This window comes from Orbicella faveolata, unplaced genomic scaffold, assembly GCF_042242905.1.
Source record: "Orbicella faveolata isolate gen_17 unplaced genomic scaffold, um_ofav_v1 contig_24, whole genome shotgun sequence".
In the NCBI taxonomy this organism is placed as follows: domain Eukaryota; kingdom Metazoa; phylum Cnidaria; class Anthozoa; order Scleractinia; family Merulinidae; genus Orbicella; species Orbicella faveolata.
Window position 1 is genome coordinate 2,252,501 of NW_028301552.1, and position 20,000 is coordinate 2,272,500.

The following is a 20,000-nucleotide window of genomic DNA, read 5'->3' on the forward strand; positions in this document are numbered from 1 at the left end:
TAGGATTCTAGGCTCAATTTCTGCCGCTCACAGGAGTTTGGTCTACATTTCTCTTGGAGAAGAGAGGTTGGGGAGGAATGCAGGCTCCTTTCTTGAACAGCGGCTGGTCATCGAATCTATAGGAATTCCTAATAATATTTCAAAGAGCAAACATGGGCTGGTTAAAACATGTGAGAATTTTTTCTTGCATAATATTCTTATCAAAGTCTTGCAATTGTTTGGTAATCCCAGAAATTTCTACAAATTTCCACACGGATACAAGCCATTCCTAAACAGTCCAACCAGTTCCGCAACTTGTGGGTATTTTACATACATATACACATGTACATACACTTTATTTCCTCTCGAATTTTAGGTAGTTTAAGAGTTGCACCTAATATATCCCCTGACTGGGAAAAAACTGAGAAGGCAAAGAAGACCTGTTGACATTTTAAGCCATCCGAGAGGTTCAAATGTACCTTAAAAATTACTCAATCAAATGTACCTCGCCCACTGGGTGATTCTGGTGATCTGAAGTAGAAGGGTATTCCATGTATATTCGTCTTTCTGGATTAGCAGTCCCTGCTTGTAGTGCTATTCTTAGTTTTCTGGATGACAAATCTGTCCTCCTTGGAGTATCCTTGGCAATCTGTTACAACGACAATCTGATTTTACATATTATTTCATTCTGCAATGGTTATAAATTCTACAGTCAGCTACACCTCTGTGAAAAGAAAGGGGGAAACCCTTATATGTCACAATAACATAACAACTGTTTAGTTTTATATTTGGTGGAGGCATTGCATCCAAATGTAACCAAAAAACTACATGGTTCAGTAGGAAAGACCATCTCTTTAAAAAATAACTCACCAATGGAAGCATTTTCCATCTGATGTTAATTTGGGGTGGTTACTGTGGAAGAGCTTGTTGTTGTTTATTTACTATTTTGGTGCAAGTTTCCATAAATAACTTTACAAATGCTGTGTATGGGTAGGTTAAAATGTCTTGTAGTTGCATAGCTGCACCTTGGCGTTTGCATAACTTTTGTAACTTCATTACTTTTTTATATTAAGTTACGATTAACATTTCTATTGATTTATTTTTGAAAATAAGTTGTGCCATATTTGATTTTCCCAAATCCATTTCTGATTAGGTTCTCACCTTAAATTCTGGAAATACTAAAAATTTCTCTGAGCTTTATTCATGCTGTGCAATTTTGTTTCTTTGTGTTTTGGACAACTCTGGACTGTTTCTTGGACATGATGCCTCCAGTCTGTAAAAAGGAAACACTAACTTATCAGAAGCTTGTCACCTCAAAAACGATGATAAACTTCTGATCATGATGATAAATAATAATTATAATTTATAATAATCACATTTTTATAACTTTTAAATAACTTAAAATACGTGCACGACACTAACAGCAGTCTAAAATTTCGTTTTTTAACTGTATTTTCATGTGTATATGACAAGCAAACTGCAAAAAAAAAGGATTCATTTAAATACTACAGCAACTTTAATATACCCAAGAAAAGGATTAAGGGAAGCTGGTCAGGGGTGCAGCTTGCAATTAAAGTAGATCACACACAAAAAAAGAAAGTGAATCGAGTGCTAAAGGCAAGCCTCTGACAAGGTTTTCGAGCGTTCCATTCCAGGAAATTTGGCTTGGAAGTGCCATTTTTTTGGCCTCAGACAAAAATTGGGCTCAGTTTTGACCCAGCCAACCCGTTTTTAAATCGACCCTTCAACCCATAATATTTTGTAATTTTACTAAAACAAACCTCGCCTGTGTTTTGTCTTTCATTCTTTGTTTTGATGCTGCCTTCCTATCTACACCATGCTGGCAGTCATACAACTTCCAACCCAAATATATGAATGGCACAGCTGTAAAAGTGATTTTGGCCCCTTCGGCATCTTTCCTGTCCTCCCAGCATACTTTGTGTGGCCTTTGATTGTAATCTATAAGAAATAGCAATTGTTACTGTAATATATCTACAAAATTTGCCTCAGATTAATTCTGACTCTGTTATCATGTACTAGTAAAACACCAGTCATGGCAAACAACAGCTAATAGAAGCTTATAAAACAGTAACTCCTAATCAAACAAATTGGTTATTCCCTAGTCTTGATATTTATTCTTCTCACAGTCTCCAGTATTTTGCACTGTCAGTGTAAAACACAGACTGCAGACTGCAGACTGGGTAAAATGCAGACTGAGGTTAAAATGGAGACTACAGGCCAGGGGTAAAATGCAGACTGCAGACTACAGACTTTTTAAGTAAGCTTATACATTGTGCTATTTCCATTCTCGAGTACTAACCATAAACAGGGTCATTTAGGCTAATCGTAAAGAATAACGCTCCGGTTACCCTGCTTATGATTAGCCCTCAATGATACAAATGGTAACACGATTCAGTTAAAAAGTCAACCGTCTGCATTTTATCCGTTGTCTGCAGTCTGCATTTTACCCCCAGTGTTCATTTTACCCCCGGTCTGCAGTCCACAGTTCGCAGTCTGCAGTCTTCGTTTTACACTGACCGGTATTTTACGTCCATATTTTGGACGTGGCGGTTAAAGCTGTATAAGTGGAGCTACATGTAATGAGCGGTTCTCACCAATCGCTCCAAAACCTTTATCTGCTTTATGGCATGTGAACTTTGTTGTCGACTGAGTCTCCAATTCCAAAATAAATGTATAAGCTTCCTGTAAGGAATGGAAGTATCCACAGTTATCTCCTACAGTTTCCATGTCGTTTCGACGAAGAAGTAGCCATTAATTGTAGGAATCAGGAGGGTAGGAATGGCTCCGAGCCTTTTGATAATAAACCGCTGACCATACCCAATACCTCTGATAATACCTAGTTCACCCATTGTTTCCATTCATTCCTCTTATTTCACCTTGATTTAGCCTCATCCACGATCATTCACACACCCTCATTTACGTTCAGTCACTTGCAGTCACCTTTATTCACGTTCATTCACCCTCATGCACCTTCATACACCCTCATTCGCGTTCAGTCACCCTCATTCACTTTCATTCACCCTCATTCACCATCATTCACTCTCATTCACCCTCATTCACCCTCATGCACGTTCATACACCCTCATTTATCTTCACTCACCCTCATTCGCCTTCATACACGTTCATACACCTTCATTCACCCTCATTCACTTTTATTTACCCTCATTCGCCTTCATTCACCCTCATTCATCTTCATTCACCCTCATTCGCCTTCATACACCCTCATTCATTTTTATTCACCCTCATTCGCCTTCATACACATTCATACACCTTCATTCACCATCATTCACCCTCATTCACCATCATTTACCCTCATTCACCCTCATTCACCATCATTCACCATCATTCATTCTCATTCACCCTCATTCACCCTCATACACCATCATTCACCCTCATTCACCCTCATTCACCTTCATTTACCCTCATTCACCTTCATTCACCCTCATTCACCCTAATTGACCTTCATACACCCGCATTCACTTCATTCACCTTCACACACCATCATTCACCCTCATTCATCTTCACACAACATCATTGACCCTCATTGACCCTCATTGACCCTCATTCACCTTCATACACCACCATTCACCTTCATTCACCTTCACTCACTATCATTCATCCTCATTCACCTTCATTCACCATCATTCACCTCCATTCACCTTCATCCACCTTCATACACCTTTATACACCATCATTCACCTTCATTTACCTTCATACACCATCATTCACCCTCATTCATCCTCAATCACCTTAATTCACCATCATTCACCTTCATACTCCATCACCCTCATTCACCCTCATTCACCCTCATTCACCTTCATACACCTTCATTCACCCTCATACACCTTCCAACACCACTATTCATCCTCATTCACCTTCATACACCTTCATTCACCATCATTCAACCTTATTCACCCTCATGTACCTTCATACACTATTATTCACCCTCATTCACTTTCATTTATCATCATTCACCTTCATACACCTTCATGCACTTTCATACACCCTCATTCATCTTCATTCACCCCCATTCGCCTTCATACACCTTCATACACCTTCATACACCTTCATTCAATATCATTCACTATCATTCACCCTCATGCACCATCATTCACTCTCATTCACCGTCATTCACCTTCATACACCATCATTCACCCTCATTCACTTTCATTCACTCTCAAGTACATTAATGCAAAGAATGTTGTAATGCATTTGCAAACTTCTGTAACGTTTACACTGTAGCCTAAGAGAATTACATGCAGTGCCGGGGAATGTTTTATGAGAACTACATATTGAGCTAAGTCACCCACCCCTATTAGAAGGCCAGCTGTATCGCGAACAAATGCACTTATGTCCAGGATTGAGTGTACTTGCAAAATTAATAACATACATGAAAAAATTAAACGATTCTGATTGGCTGAGAGCTGTGCAGTTCAAGTGTAACACGAGAGCAAAAAGTGTAACAGTGCAAAAAGCATAACACCAGTACAAATTACACATCGTGATTTTGGATTATGATTGACTGAAAGACAGTAGAATTGTTGTTTACAGTCTATCGAACTTTATCTCTGGCAATCTTTGTTAACCTTTCCTTTGTGTACTTTTGCAGTGAAAAAGCTGGTTCACCGCGTCAAATGGACGGGATAAGCCTTCAGAAACGGAAGGTACAGGAAACCTGAAAAATAACAGTTTAATAAGATAGAAAAACACCAAAGACATAATGATAAACCATAAAGGAACAAGGATGGCTAAGGATAGAGAAGATTAACACGGATTGCAAACGACGAATTTGAAAAATTGAGGCTAAACTTTTCAATATGCGCAAACTGTGACTAAGCTCCTTCAAATAAGCTTAAATTTGGCTATTTCCGTAGAAAAATCACGAGAAATTATGAGAAGTAAAGAAAATGTTAAAAAGAAACCGAACAAATGGCAAGATTTAAATTCTACAAAGAAACTGAATTCTAGATATAGAAGCGCTAAATTAAAATACCGCGTACCGTAGTGCAGCACGTTCTTTCCAGCGAACTTCGTTGGCAGGAATTTTTACGGTCAAAATTAAAAATGTTGGTTGTATCGACGGTTAGATCTTCATGCGATTGCGTAAACTTATTCAATGTCAGAGAAAAGTTTTTCTTCCAAAGATATTTTCCAAAGACGTGAAAAAGAGGTAAGAAAACTGAGTATGCGTCATAATTTGCGCGCGCATAAATTTCGTCATTATTAAAGTTGAATTATGACGCAACTGTAATTACTTAGCTGGACCAAAGTACGTTTTACGACGCTTCACCGCGGTGTTCTTGTCTGTGAGATTTTCGAGAGTTAGAGGCCAATTTCGATTTATTAAATGTCTTACTTAGCTCCGAGGCTTAGGGGAATAAAACAAAAGAGACCGCCTCGGGCTTAAGGGATGAATAATTAACTTCCCTTTTTATTATTCCGTTAAGCCTCGCGGAGCCAAGTTAGAATTTTAATATATCAAAATTGGCCTATTAACTACAAACATAGCATATTAATTCGGATCAAAATTCCTTTCAGGTGCGTGTTTTTCCCCCAAGTTGCTCATTTTTCACAAGTCAAAGCACACAATCTTAACGTGGGATGCATTTCTTTTGTTCAAAGCATATTTCTCGTGGCTGTAATGAATTTTAATGTAGGTATATATAAAGAAGTGTAGAATGACACACCCATTTTAGCGTCGGTCGCCGTTGCATTGAAGGCAAAAGCGAAGACATCTTAGTCGCTGTGCTCCCTTCAGGCAAGTCCATATTTTCTTTACTTATTTCCGTTGAATTGAAGGCAAGGGCGAAGACATCTTAGTCGATGTGCTTCCTTCAGGTAAGTCCACATTTTCTCTAGCTAGTTACGTGTCCTAGCTGTTTCCCTTGTCTTTCAATTTGATCATTTAATGGTATAATAAAACTTTCCTCAATGCTGTGAAAGCTTCGAGCTGCAAGTGTTTTTCCTTGACACCGAAGACTGTACTTAGGCGAAGTTGAAAAACCGAATAGCAAGCATTTCTCTTGTAAGTAACTGAATGATTATTTTTAATAAAATGTTTGTTTACAGCTTGATAATCTGCTTGGTTTGCCATTTGACTTTGTCATTCGCAATTTGTTTCGTCACCTCGGAGCGCTACCATGTACACTCTTTTTAACTGTTATGAAAACAGAAAATTCCAACCGCCTTTGCCTTCGTTCTGATACGAAGAGAACAGTTACGTAGTTATATCAAAACCTATCACTAATCTTCAGTTCGTTCTCACTGCAGTGCACCACTTTGTTGGTAGTCATTTAAAAGTGCCATTTATTCCACATTTGAGGGCCGGAGTTTTGTTAAGTGCAAGGCCGATAGACTTCCGTTAACTGATGCTAATACTCAATGAAGTCAGTTTTGCTTGAGTTAACACGCGAAAAACTTAACCATGACTTTCCTGTTTTTTCACAAGAATTGATCAGAGGCAGCAAAGTTGTATCCAAAGGAATTGAATTGGAGTGACAGGCGTCATTCAGCAATTCAAATGAAGTGTAGCACGACCAGCTATGGACTCCTGGCAAGTTTCATGTTGACGACAACTCCGTTGAAGTTCAGATAAGTGAATCACAGTTGTCGTTAGATTTCATTTAATATAATCCTTTGAAGTTTTGCAGCTGAGGCCAGTTTAGGGGCATTCAGACGTAACATTAGAACCGGTTTGCAATTTAATAAAGAATGTGATCGATTTCAAAATGAGTGCATGTCGCTGGTAATTTTGTATGCCTTGGTGCTGAATGTCTCGTAATTTTAATGGACGAGTCTCGTGTTTGGACGTATTTTTGCTTAAAATTATCCCACAGACAGTAGTGACACGTATTATTTATTTCGTACTATTAAATTAAAACATTTTTCATTTATCTTACAAATACAGGAAATCGAGTACCGAGTCTAAGATCTTACGATTTGGTGGCACTAAGGTTTTACTGTTTTTTTTGTTTTTACATAATCCATTCGTAGAATGCTTCAGTTTATCGTCCTGCGATCGTGTTTTTCTGTTTAAAAAAAGACTTTTTTGAAATCCATAGCAAGAATCTAAGAACTTCTAACTAATTGACTACACTGGCAAATTCGTTTATTAATTCTAAAAAAAAATTTATCTGAGCTGAAGCTAACTGACGAGCCTATAGGCGTAGTTCAATGAGGAAAATGAGCACAAAATAGCAAAATTCTCAGCGCAGGAAAAGATTTGCAAGCTCGTTAGGCTAGCTATATTGTTATTTGTTCGCCAACATGAGAGCAAGTGGCTTTTGAAACAAACAGCTGTTTGGTTGTGTAAAAGTTTAATTCAAAACAATTGACGTCAATGTCTGCAAGCAGTGAATATTGCTCTTTATTTCTGATCCGTTGACAGAAAAACTTATTGCCAGAATGTTGTCATGGAAATCAAACGTAGATGAATCCGATGGATTGACCACACACTTCCCAAGGTTGCCTAGAGATGGACACCAACTGGCAACAGCAAACCTGGTTGGCCAAAAACCACCTGGCGCCTGCCATGAGCTCAATGAGGAACAAGATATCGTACAAAATAGAGATGTAGATGGATTGTGGCTGCCTTGTGTCCCACAGAGAACGAAGAGGATTAATTAAAAAAGTAAGTAAATCTCGTTATCAACCTTACAGCAAGTCTTTTATCGTAAATGGCGGCTGTCCTTCATTATAAACTCATTCTTATCCTACCAAGTTGTTCCAAATCGATTGTTTTAATTTGTGACGGCCATTTATTGTGGTTCAACTTTCTGACCACAACATGCGAACAAGTTTTTGGGGTGAGCAAGTTATCTGTCCATGAAATAATCATCAGTAAACCTAGGTGATTAAATAACTAAAGTTGCTGCCGTTTGCTCTGCTATCTCCAGGATGACCAAAGGTGTGTTCAAGGACAGTTCACGAGTTTCTGGATTTATTCATCAAGCTTAATTAATTGAATTTCATCAATGTTAACTGAATTTTGGATGGCAGTGTGCAGAGCTCCACTTCTGGCGTACGATCGATGACTATTGGAAAAAAATCTCAGCTCAGATAAGTAGATAATGGTTTTCCTATCTTTACACTCCAAGAGTGTTAAAAATCGTGATTCTGATTGTAAAATTGATGGATTTTCAAGTTTCGTACCATTGCTGCATATAAGCGTACGGTTGTCTTGTTGTCCAGAAAATGCCATAATTTATATCAGTACAATACACGTGCACTGTATTATGTTCGATAATAATTATTATAATGAGACTACCGTTTGTTTGGAAGGACTTTGGGTCGAACTTTTGTTGACTCGGATCATTTTCGTGTGGGGGGTGGAGTTATTATGTGAAGGAACATCTTGCACTTTTCATTTTACGTTCTTGGAATTAAGCATCTGAAAACGTTTAGGTGAAGAGGAGAATACCACGACGTAAATAGTCATAAAAAAAGTTCTTTAATAATCATTAAATCCAATTTTAATAGCTAGCTTATATTATAACCAAGTTAGAAAGCATTATCCTTGATTCTTAGAAGCGCGAACAATATAACTCATCTTGGATTCCATGGGAATTCTATTTCATTTTTGAAGAAAATGCTAAAATTCGAAAACACATTAAAACACTACTGTTTTCTGAAAATTTACATAGTTATCAACTGTATCTAACACTGCTGTAAATTTATTAGTTGACAAGGTAGTGTTGATTAAATATTCTTTTTTCTCTTTCTCTCTCGTTCCAGGCGGCTGACATATCACTGTTGACAGAAAGGGTAGCCATCTTGGATCGCAATGCACTGTTGGACTCTGGCACAAGTTGACTACTGGAAACATCAAATCTCAGATAAGTACATTATTTATACTCTCGTTAACTTTTAACAGTTTCAGTTTAAGAATTATGAAAATCTCAGAAACTGATTAACTAGAAGATATTGTCTTGATGAAGAACCAAATTCTTAGAATTAATATTAACAACAATATGAGAAAATCAGTAACGAGAATACACATTTTGAGCATGGGATGTACTTAAGAGTTGCAACTTTGAAAAACTAAATTCTCAGAGTTAACATTTAAAACAATACGAGAAAATGAGTAATGAGAATATACATTTTGAGCATGGGATGTGTTAAAAGTTACCACTCAGTTCGTTATGCTGACGGTCAACCTGAAACTATCGAATATTATTTTTCGTAATTCTTGTTTTTTCCAAGGCATTGATGAAGACCATAACCAAAAGTTGCGGAAATTTGGATAAGAGAAAAACGTATTTTGATAAATTGAGAACAATGGTGGTTTCTTTTCGAGAAAAATTTAAATGAAGAGGAAGGGGTAGTAAGTAATTAATACATGGCTGCGGCTTATCAATAAAATCATCTCGAGAATGCTCGCTAGTTTTCCCATTAAGCCGAGATGAATGATACATCGAACTGTCGTTTTGCATGGATACTTCCTTTGCATTTGAGTAGTATTCTCGAGAATGTAAAGTGAAGTATCTCAATTGAAAGTTTTTAATCTTCCAGTTCGTCACTTCTCATACATTGCAAACTTCATGTAAGAGTGCTGTTTGTACAGCCGTATAACTCTTGACGGTATCACAATGAACCAAATTAAAAGCAAGATTGCTCTAAAAAGGACTTCTTCTGTTTTTTGTTTGTTTGTTTGTTTTTGTCGAGTAAAGAAGGATTTTAAATCTTGAAAAAATCTTGGAAAGGCACAGCTAGTCAGATAGCCGGACTACAATAGATCGTTTTCACTGTCGTGCAATAGAAAAAGAAAAAACAAGAAAATTCGATCTTATTGAAGATAAATAAAGAGACTTAGGTCTGTGCGCTATCCCAAACTTCAGTTATTTGCCTAAATGTTGCACAAATTTACAGAGCTCAGTATGGTGCCGCCATATTGGTGTACCTCCGTGGTACACCAATTGGCGAATCTTTGTTCACAATATTTGCCCTATAAGTGATACAGTTTCTGATGGAAATTCTGAATATTGAAAGGGCATAGCACATTCAACTGTGTCAAGGAATTTGAGCTCGATGTATTAAATAATTTTTGAGCGACGCGGGTTTAAAAACTCAAAATTTAACAAAGAATGTAAAAGCTCATTAGGGCGTTTGCCACCCAGAAATTTGGCAGTTTTTGAAGGCCAATTTCTCCTCGAATATTTCAGCCAAAGAGCCAAAGGTTTCACCAATTACTAAGTTTCAGAAGCTCTTTAAATTGTTGTAGTCAATTCGTGTCTAGCGTGATACCTTCTTCGTGCAACGTAGTATGTCAATGAGGAAAAATGTAAAAAGTCACCTCCGCAAAGATTCGCCAATATGGCAGCCGGAAAATAGTATGACAATCTGGATCTTCTTGGTTACTTCTAGGCCACTGATTGCCTATTCTGCACAAACCAACATATTAACACTTAACTGCTACTTTTATTTCACGAAGGGCTAAAAATCATGAGATAAGTATATATTTTTCGACAAACGCGATGTCCCGTACTACCATAACTCTAAAATTCAAAATGCAATTGTTTCCAAACGAAGTACACCATTGTGCTGAAATGCTGTCAAGATGTATAATTTTCGCCCCTCTTATGCCTGATGAGGATAGAAACTCTGGTGGCTCTTTACGTTTGGATTTAAAAGCTTGATGACGTCACGTGAAAACGTTCCACTGAATTGAGCATGTAATAATTAAAGTCGCCTTATTCAGATCTAATCATTAATTAGACAAAATCCGAGAGGAAATCGAGCAATTTCAGTTTTTATTGGACAAAAACCTCCATCCAGAATAATTCTAAGTATCTTGCAGTCCTTTTTGCATTTTCTAAAAGGTTAAGATATAAATAGTTGCTTGAAATAACACCGAAAACCATTTCCCATGGAAACGTGGGAAAATAAGTTTCAAAGTTTAGAGAAATTGTGTAAACAAAGGTAAACTTTCATCATCAGTTTCATTGCACCAGTAATTTCAAGTATTTCATATGAACTTCAAAATCTGTTTCAGTCGACACTTGGTGTTGTTAGAAATAATTTAAAGATATTTAAAACATTCGCACAGCCGTTTGCAATACGATGTGAATAATCTCGGCACAAAGTTTTTTTCCACTTGTTACTAAAACGTCTTGTAGATTCCGTGAGCAATTGTAAAAGAAGACCATGAAACAACTTTCATACCGTTACTGGAATTTTTTAACACAGGATTTGGCAATATGACTTCTACCAATACCAGAGTATACAAGCTTATTGAAGTGCCTTTGCAATTAATTATCAACTTGATTTTTTTAATTGCATAATGTTTACATTTATGGAGCCCTGATTGGTTTTTTTTTTTCATCACGGCATGCTTATAAAATCGCGTAAGGATACTTTTTCGAATATTTTAACCGACCCACTCCTCCAAAAGAATGAAAAACGGTCAAAATATATAGGGACTTTCAGAATATATTTAGGTGATTTCAGAATATATTTGCACATTGACCATTCAAAATCTGTCTAATGTCTTCTTTGGGGGGTTAAATCTTACACGGACTCGTAGATAGATCAGAAAGAGAGAAAATTAAAGAAAAAATGCTATGACTTAATGTAGGTCTACGGGTTAAATTTCGCGGAGAAAACGTTTTTTCGCAATTTGCGATGAGTTCTCTTTCATCAAATTTTCTCTCATCAAATGTTCGTGATACAATGTTAACCGAAAACTGAAGTTCATTTAAAAATTTAACAAAGCAAAATTGCACTTATTAGAGTGTTTCATGTGAAAAAACGTTTTGAATGACATTCCAATGGGGAAAGGAGCATTGTTGACTGGCCGTATTATCTATTGGACGGAACTTTGTGCTAGAACATTCAGAAAATATAAATTTTAAAGAAGACTCATGAATTATTATAACTGATCATAAAACGAAAATTAAAACTGTGTTAACACAACGATATTAAAGACATGATAAATGGTCAGCTAGACGTCGAACTGGAAATCCTTGAAAAGAAACGCAGATTATATAATTAATAAATGGAATTTCTGTCGTTTATTTAAATCGACTTAAATGGTCATACTTCTTGACTGGTTTTAAACTCACTACTTTGTTTTCAATTTCATCGGAAACTGCATGCGAAAACTTCTGTTTTTCATACCTGAAAGAATGAATTTTGAGCTGTGGATAAGAAATGAAATAGTTAGCTTAAGCAACGACGATACCTACGCCAAGGACGACTCCTAGAAAGAAAAATGATATTTCTAATCTCGTAACAATCTGGATATCTGCTCCGTACGCCAATCAGTACTTAAAACTTGCTCAAACTAAATATGTAATGCCAGTGATCCATTCCAAAAAGAAATACAAAAAATTTGCCATCCCGACCTACGTTCTTCAAAATGCACAGAACCTGTTCATGTCACGTTACGGCTACAAAATGCACAAAGATTTAAAACGCACGCGCACAGACATTGTTCTACTCAACAAACCTTTTGTTTGGTGACGTTTTCGTTGCCGTTTTATGTTTTTTTTCTTCATTTGGGATTTTTTATTTCCACAATTACATCAATTACAATCCTTTTTTTAACAATTAATTTACGGAAGAACGAATAAAGTTTGGTTTACAGAAGTTAACAATGACACCATATTGAATTAATTAAGAAAAAAGATTTTGTCAATTCTTATCTTCATACTTATTTAACTTAACGATTTTCCTAGCGTTGTCTACTATGATTATTAGTTAAAATTGTTTCCTCAAAGATCTTCTATTATTCTTTAATTTAAACAGATTCGTTTTATTCGATTTGAAATGTCTGTTTTTCAGTTTCATATTTAATTACCTAAATTCTTATGAAGTGGCTCAAGGAAGGAAATGTTTCTCTACATCGACAAGTCCACAAGAAAGATTTTCCTAAAATTACTATATAATTAAATAGATCCATCTCCTCCTCAAAAGACCCAACAATAACATCGCAATACGTAAGCGAGAGGCTTCTGCAACTCTTGATTGTGCTCAAAACCTTTTTCATTAACCTCATACCAAAAAGAATATGAAAAAGAACAACCGAACAAAATATGGGATATTGTTTCCGTTTGCTGATTACAGAAGCAGTTGGGATTAGAAACGTATCCTATTCTACACAGGTGGTCATTAGTAAACAGAACAGAATTCAACACTTTGTGCCGAAAGGAGCATTGATACGGTTCATTAGCAACCCTCACTGGCAGAAGAAATGCCTCTGCAACTTGCTTGTCATCGAGGCTAAATTCTTTCTTTAGCTTGACCCATTTACTTGGCTCTTCCAATTTTTGTTTTGTAGGAAAACAATAGTCAAAGTCACATTAGCGCTTGCCTTTACTGTGCTACGCAATGTAAGAAGATTGGAAAAAAAAAAGCAATCATTATCAACACAATATTTAGATTAATAAATTTCTACGTGACTGAGATTGCCCTTCCCTCCAAAAGTTTTCGTTGCCGTTGTCGTCGTGGTTTGCTTGAGCTCCCTAATGTCCGGAAAGTTAGAACACACGGGTAACTGGGAGCGTAGGGCGGTGTTTCGTAAGACATTTCCGTAAATTCAAATTTATAATCATATTACCTTTGTGGGATAACTGCCTGCAAATGATTTGTTTCTCCGCCTCTTTTAGCGTAATTCCAAGAGTAGTTAACGCAATTTTCCTGTGTTTTTTTTCTTTGGTGACATCAGACAATAAGTGTTTCTGACTTTCGTGAGTGGATAATTTTCAGCCAGAACTGATACGAAAAGAAAGTGTTCCGTGAGCGGTGAATTCAATGTTTGGGCGTTAACAGGGTCTGAAGACAGATGTCAGCGAGGCATCAATTCTAAACCAAACCCGGTTGTTTACTGCATCACATGACTAAAAAATAAATGTATTATGGTTATGTTTGACAAAGGGAAATTGTGACAGGCGAGAGAGTTTACAAACCTTTTTGGCTACGTACATACCAGCCCAAAGGGAATAAATAGACGGCTTTCTTGCCAATTTCGAGTTAAAAACTGACTCTTCGTACATCACTTGCACAAAAAAGTGACTTGACTCAGCTCGAAAGCTCATTTCAAGGGCACCGCTTTAAAAATTGCAAATGAGCCAACGGATAATAAAGTTATAAAATTGACAGTGGATCAGCAATTAAATCTCTTGACTGAATTAAGACATTGCCAAAGAGTCAGGTGATGAGAATAAATAATACATCAACCATGAGATATTGTCTTGATGTCAAAATTTACAATATTTATTGCCAAATTTTCATCTTTCGTATATAAAAATATACGAGAAAGAATGTAGCAACTAAGTATTGAATGTTTCATACTTTTAAGTGGAAAAAAATATCAAACGTAAGATTTATTTTGTCAAATCGCTCGCATTGTGGGCTGAAATAGCGCCACAAAACACCAGCAACAGATTATTTTCAGTCGTGTGTCGGGACGAAAGCTGACTCTATGCATTGTTAAAGAGGAGGCTAGGTAGAAGAAATGTACAATTTACAAGCTCTTTGCGGCGTTATTATTGGAAAAGGTCAGAGAAAAGAATTGGATTTACGCTTTTGAAAACTTTGTTTAAGTTCAATCTTGACACCAAAATTGCAGTACATGTTCAAGAAGGGAAATCGATGCCCCCAAAATAACCATTACGTTTGATTTAGGAATTCTGGCTTTATAAATTACCCACAGACAGGTTGTAAGAACTGTTCCTGTGGCATATTGTGTAGATTTCATCTCGATACAGTCGCTTTTTTAGAGCATTAAATGAAGCGACTGCAATTTGTGGCAGCTCAACTTAGCATGTTTGTTTAAAAAACTAAATGACGACTAAGATGTTCAACAACAAAATAGGAAAAAAATTCCAAAGTAATACCAGGAGTGCGAATTTAATTCCTCGCATGGTACAGTCACATGAAAAATGAAAAGGAAAAACAGTACTTTTGTTTTAAGCGTCCTGTACAAAAAAGTTAAGGTTGTCAAGTTCTTAACTGGTGATTTGTAGAAGAAAAAGTGAGAAACTTGTTGAATTGTAATTCAGAGGTGGATTGTTTATAAATTCAAGAGAAAGATATCTGTGCGATTTCGGTGCAAACGAAGATGTGATTTTCCAGCATTCGCTCCGCTCCAGTTTTCACGTATTGTTCCTAGAAAGCGATAACAAATTCAAGCTAAAAAGTCGTTCATCACCGAAACGTGTTATGTCGATTATAGAAATGAACTCTATTATTTCCAAGAAATAGTGATCGACAGCTCATTTCTCCTTTCTGCAGATGATCAGAATTTCAATTAATTTCAGTTAATTACAATAATATTAATTTCAACAAGATGATGAGAAAAAAGGAAGTCATCAACTCTGGATCATTGTCTTGATGGAGCAGTGAATAGGCCATTTCCGAGTTTACCTTGTCCTTCTGTTTGAATACGAGTTCTCGTGCAAAACCACCTTTGCGATGGAAGGCAAATTTCACTCTCGATTTCTGATTTTTTTCTAATTTCCTTGTGTACGATGACAATTAAAAAATAAGATGTTCAATACGCAGACACGTGAGTTAAGTTATAATTATCCATTTCCAACGTTCAATAGTGCTGCCCACTTTGTTGCAAAAGTAAACAAGAAGTAAAGTTATATTATTCCATAATGATGATTAGTTTTCGATTTTCCATTATTTTATTGTAACCAGAAATAATTTGGCAACACTCTGTTAGAAATGCTGCGGGATAGCTTAAGGCATTTTAAAATTATTCAGTACCTTTAAGGTTCCCGGAAGGAATATAGCCTAGAATAATAAAATATTTCTGTTTGTCGTGAACGGATATTAAATTTTCCAGTTAGTACCGATAAAAAGTAGTAACTCCATACATGTTTGGAGCGTTTCTAGCTACGGTCTTGAGAGAGGTGTCGGAGAGGCATCAAATTCCCCAACAAACCCGTTCTCTGTATAAAATGACTTACTATACACGACAAGTTTAGTGAGAAAATAAACGCACTCTGTTTAATATGTCTGACAGTGGGAGACTGACAAGCGAGATAGTTTACAAATCTGATTTTGCCATCAGTCTCCAAAACGAAATAGAGCTTTTCGTCTACCAATTTTGAGTTTAATATATGTTTCTTCACACTTCAGTTACACAAATAAACAGTAATTTGAGGTTCACCTAAAGAATGGCTTGGTTTAGCTCGAAAGATGGGCACTTTATAAAATAGTAAATGAGTCAAGTTAAATGCTTTGTCTTACGGATAACAAAGGTTTAAAATTGACAGTGGAAGAGCAATGTGTTCGTCACGTAGAAAATAGCGGCAAGGTAGAACTGAAGGGACTTTTCAATTCTCAAGAACTAGAAATCAACATACAATTTCTCCTAGCTGTCTTAAAACATTCTCAAAAAGTCAAGTGATGAGAATAAAAAAAATAAAGAAACTGTATAGGATGTTGTCTTGATATCAAATCTGACAACATTGCCGAATTTTCTAGTATAAGTTTAGTCAGTATATCCATGGATACCATGTGTGTTCCTTGCTGTTTTTAAGGTAGCTGAAGTAGATCTACAGTTCTTATTCATTTTAGCATAACACGTTGTTAACCTGACTTTCTATACAATGATAATAGAATCCTGGTTAACGGATTGATGGCAATCTTATCAAACCCAAACGATACGAATAGCTTGTGTATATCAAAAGAAATTAAAGAAAGAAAAAACTTGACATAAAGACTTGAAATTTCTGCGCTCATTCTTGTTAAACCAGTGCAGTTAGTAAATTAGCATATAACGTCTCAGTGCACATATTTTCAATTGTCTAGATAGCACTTACACTTGCCTTCTAACTGATCAATAATGATAATTCTTGTCAACAGGATCACAGAGATTAGACGGATCCGTTAAGAAAATGGGCTGCCGTATTTATCAATATTAAATTCAACCACCTTAAAATAAAGTGTTAAAAAAGGAGTTGAGCAAGTCTTCGAAAAGAGTTAAGTGACTTTTTGGAAAAACATTACTGAATTTTTGAAAGCTATTTAATCAATAAACGAGACTTGCACAAGGTAGCTTTCATCAACATTTTCTTCTCTGAAACAATGTGAACCAAAGTACAATACTTAAGTGAAATTTCGCAAAGCCTTTCCTGGTGTTAAGAAGGTGTAAGGGCTAATTAAAGGACTCGCAAAAACGAGCTCTTGAAACCTTCTACAACATTAGATCATTAAATAACGAAAAAAAAAAATATATAAACAAGCCGCAAATTAAGTTTGCGGCCAAATCTTGTGTCCTTGTCCATTACTTAAAAACGTAAACAAAGTATGTTGATAAATAAAGATCTAAACCCCCCTAATAATCGCAACATGTCAATCCAAAATATCACAACATTGTTGTGCCCAACATGTTGCGCGCGCTTAGCCACCCTCTTGAGACCTGTTCAGCCATATTACGGGCTGGTGGCTCATACTTGACCAAAACACCAAACATGTCGCAACAGGGTGGTCGAGCAAGATGACTCTTTTTCCCTCCTTCCTCCTCCCCAGAGGAGGTAGTAGGGAGCAAGATGACTCTTTTTCCCTCCTTCCTCCTCCCCAGAGGAGGTAGTAGGGAGCAAGATGACTCTTTTTCCCTCCTTCCTCCTCCCCAGAGGAGGTAGTAGGGAGCAAGATGACTCTTTTTCCCTCCTTCCTCCTCCCCAGAGGAGGTAGTAGGGAGCAAGATGACTCTTTTTCCCTCCTTCCTCCTCCCCAGAGGAGGTAGTAGGGAGCAAGATGACTCTTTTTCCCTCCTTCCTCCTCCCCAGAGGAGGTAGTAGGGAGCAAGATGACTCTTTTTCCCTCCTTCCTCCTCCCCAGAGGAGGTAGTAGGGAGCAAGATGACTCTTTTTCCCTCCTTCCTCCTCCCCAGAGGAGGTAGTAGGGAGCAAGATGACTCTTTTTCCCTCCTTCCTCCTCCCCAGAGGAGGTAGTAGGGAGCAAGATGACTCTTTTTCCCTCCTTCCTCCTCCCCAGAGGAGGTAGTAGGGAGCAAGATGACTCTTTTTCCCTCCTTCCTCCTCCCCAGAGGAGGTAGTAGGGAGCAAGATGACTCTTTTTCCCTCCTTCCTCCTCCCCAGAGGAGGTAGTAGGGAGCAAGATGACTCTTTTTCCCTCCTTCCTCCTCCCCAGAGGAGGTAGTAGGGAGCAAGATGACTCTTTTTCCCTCCTTCCTCCTCCCCAGAGGAGGTAGTAGGGAGCAAGATGACTCTTTTTCCCTCCTTCCTCCTCCCCAGAGGAGGTAGTAGGGAGCAAGATGACTCTTTTTCCCTCCTTCCTCCTCCCCAGAGGAGGTAGTAGGGAGCAAGATGACTCTTTTTCCCTCCTTCCTCCTCCCCAGAGGAGGTAGTAGGGAGCAAGATGACTCTTTTTCCCTCCTTCCTCCTCCCCAGAGGAGGTAGTAGGGAGCAAGATGACTCTTTTTCCCTCCTTCCTCCTCCCCAGAGGAGGTAGTAGGGAGCAAGATGACTCTTTTTCCCTCCTTCCTCCTCCCCAGAGGAGGTAGTAGGGAGCAAGATGACTCTTTTTCCCTCCTTCCTCCTCCCCAGAGGAGGTAGTAGGGAGCAAGATGACTCTTTTTCCCTCCTTCCTCCTCCCCAGAGGAGGTAGTAGGGAGCAAGATGACTCTTTTTCCCTCCTTCCTCCTCCCCAGAGGAGGTAGTAGGGAGCAAGATGACTCTTTTTCCCTCCTTCCTCCTCCCCAGAGGAGGTAGTAGGGAGCAAGATGACTCTTTTTCCCTCCTTCCTCCTCCCCAGAGGAGGTAGTAGGGAGCAAGATGACTCTTTTTCCCTCCTTCCTCCTCCCCAGAGGAGGTAGTAGGGAGCAAGATGACTCTTTTTCCCTCCTTCCTCCTCCCCAGAGGAGGTAGTAGGGAGCAAGATGACTCTTTTTCCCTCCTTCCTCCTCCCCAGAGGAGGTAGTAGGGAGCAAGATGACTCTTTTTCCCTCCTTCCTCCTCCCCAGAGGAGGTAGTAGGGAGCAAGATGACTCTTTTTCCCTCCTTCCTCCCCCCCAGAGGAGGTAGTAGGGAGCAAGATGACTCTTTTTCCCTCCTTCCTCCCCCCCAGAGGAGGTAGTAGGGAGCAAGATGACTCTTTTTCCCTCCTTCCTCCTCCCCAGAGGAGGTAGTAGGGAGCAAGATGACTCTTTTTCCCTCCTTCCTCCTCCCCAGAGGAGGTAGTAGGGAGCAAGATGACTCTTTTTCCCTCCTTCCTCCTCCCCAGAGGAGGTAGTAGGGAGCAAGATGACTCTTTTTCCCTCCTTCCTCCTCCCCAGAGGAGGTAGTAGGGAGCAAGATGACTCTTTTTCCCTCCTTCCTCCTCCCCAGAGGAGGTAGTAGGGAGCAAGATGACTCTTTTTCCCTCCTTCCTCCTCCCCAGAGGAGGTAGTAGGGAGCAAGATGACTCTTTCCATGGTTAATTTATTTATGTATTCAAGTCAGGTAATGACTCCAGAAATCCTATTAAAAAGGTGGAAATGCTTTTATTATTAACAGTGATTATCCTCTATCTTGCTTGGAAAGAGAATTACTTTGCATTGAAATTTAGGTGAATCCAAGATAGATTTTCTATTCCCAAAGCGGAGCGCAATGCTTTAAGAAAATCGTCAGTTAGAGATACCCCTACACGATGTTTTGCGCACAGTGGTTTATCTTTTGGCCAAAATTCTCCACTATCTTACCCGGGAATATTCTTTGAAGAGCATTAATTTCTGTACCTCAAACCTCCACTCTACTGAATGAAACAATCGCGCGTGAGGAATAAATTTCTTCCATAATCCCCTACTTTCCTAGGAAGGAGATCTGGAGGGAAGTGTATGTCTTAGCGATAATCTCTTAATCTTTCCTTTAAAGTCCAAAGTGGTTACATTTTCAGTAAAACTTCCTCCCAAAGTAATTTTCTTTAAGATCGTCAAGGTTTAGGAAATGGCTGAAAGACTAGACTTCTTATTTATGCCCATAGTGTCGACACAGTGTAGTTTAGTCTTACCGCTACTTCTTAACCTTTAAATCGCTCTGAGAAAAGTA

At 38.1% G+C, this 20,000-nt stretch overlaps 1 protein-coding gene, 1 long non-coding RNA gene and 1 pseudogene across 3 annotated transcripts in view; 1 reads left to right on the plus strand and 2 right to left on the minus strand.

Moving 5' to 3' along the window:
- LOC110045813 (uncharacterized) overlaps positions 1-1,753 on the minus strand; it is a 3,188-nt pseudogene extending 1,435 nt beyond the window's left edge. Inside the window, exons 1-2 of the transcript XR_002296296.2 lie at positions 1,141-1,753; positions 485-628 (exon numbers count right to left, since the gene is read on the minus strand). The product of XR_002296296.2 is annotated as an uncharacterized LOC110045813 (transcript). The remainder of the gene's footprint in view (positions 1-484; positions 629-1,140) is intronic.
- Positions 1,754-6,457: 4,704 nt separating this feature from the next.
- On the plus strand, positions 6,458-17,294 carry LOC149109958 (uncharacterized). The gene is made up of 2 exons (XR_016208167.1): positions 6,458-7,630; positions 16,816-17,294. It is a non-coding gene; the product is annotated as an uncharacterized LOC149109958 (long non-coding RNA).
- Positions 17,295-17,317: 23 nt separating this feature from the next.
- LOC149109959 (uncharacterized) overlaps positions 17,318-20,000 on the minus strand; it is a 2,706-nt gene continuing 23 nt past the window's right edge. Inside the window, exon 2 of the mRNA XM_089291513.1 lies at positions 17,318-18,617. Coding sequence (XP_089147639.1) covers positions 17,318-18,617 — 1,300 coding nt within the window. The remainder of the gene's footprint in view (positions 18,618-20,000) is intronic.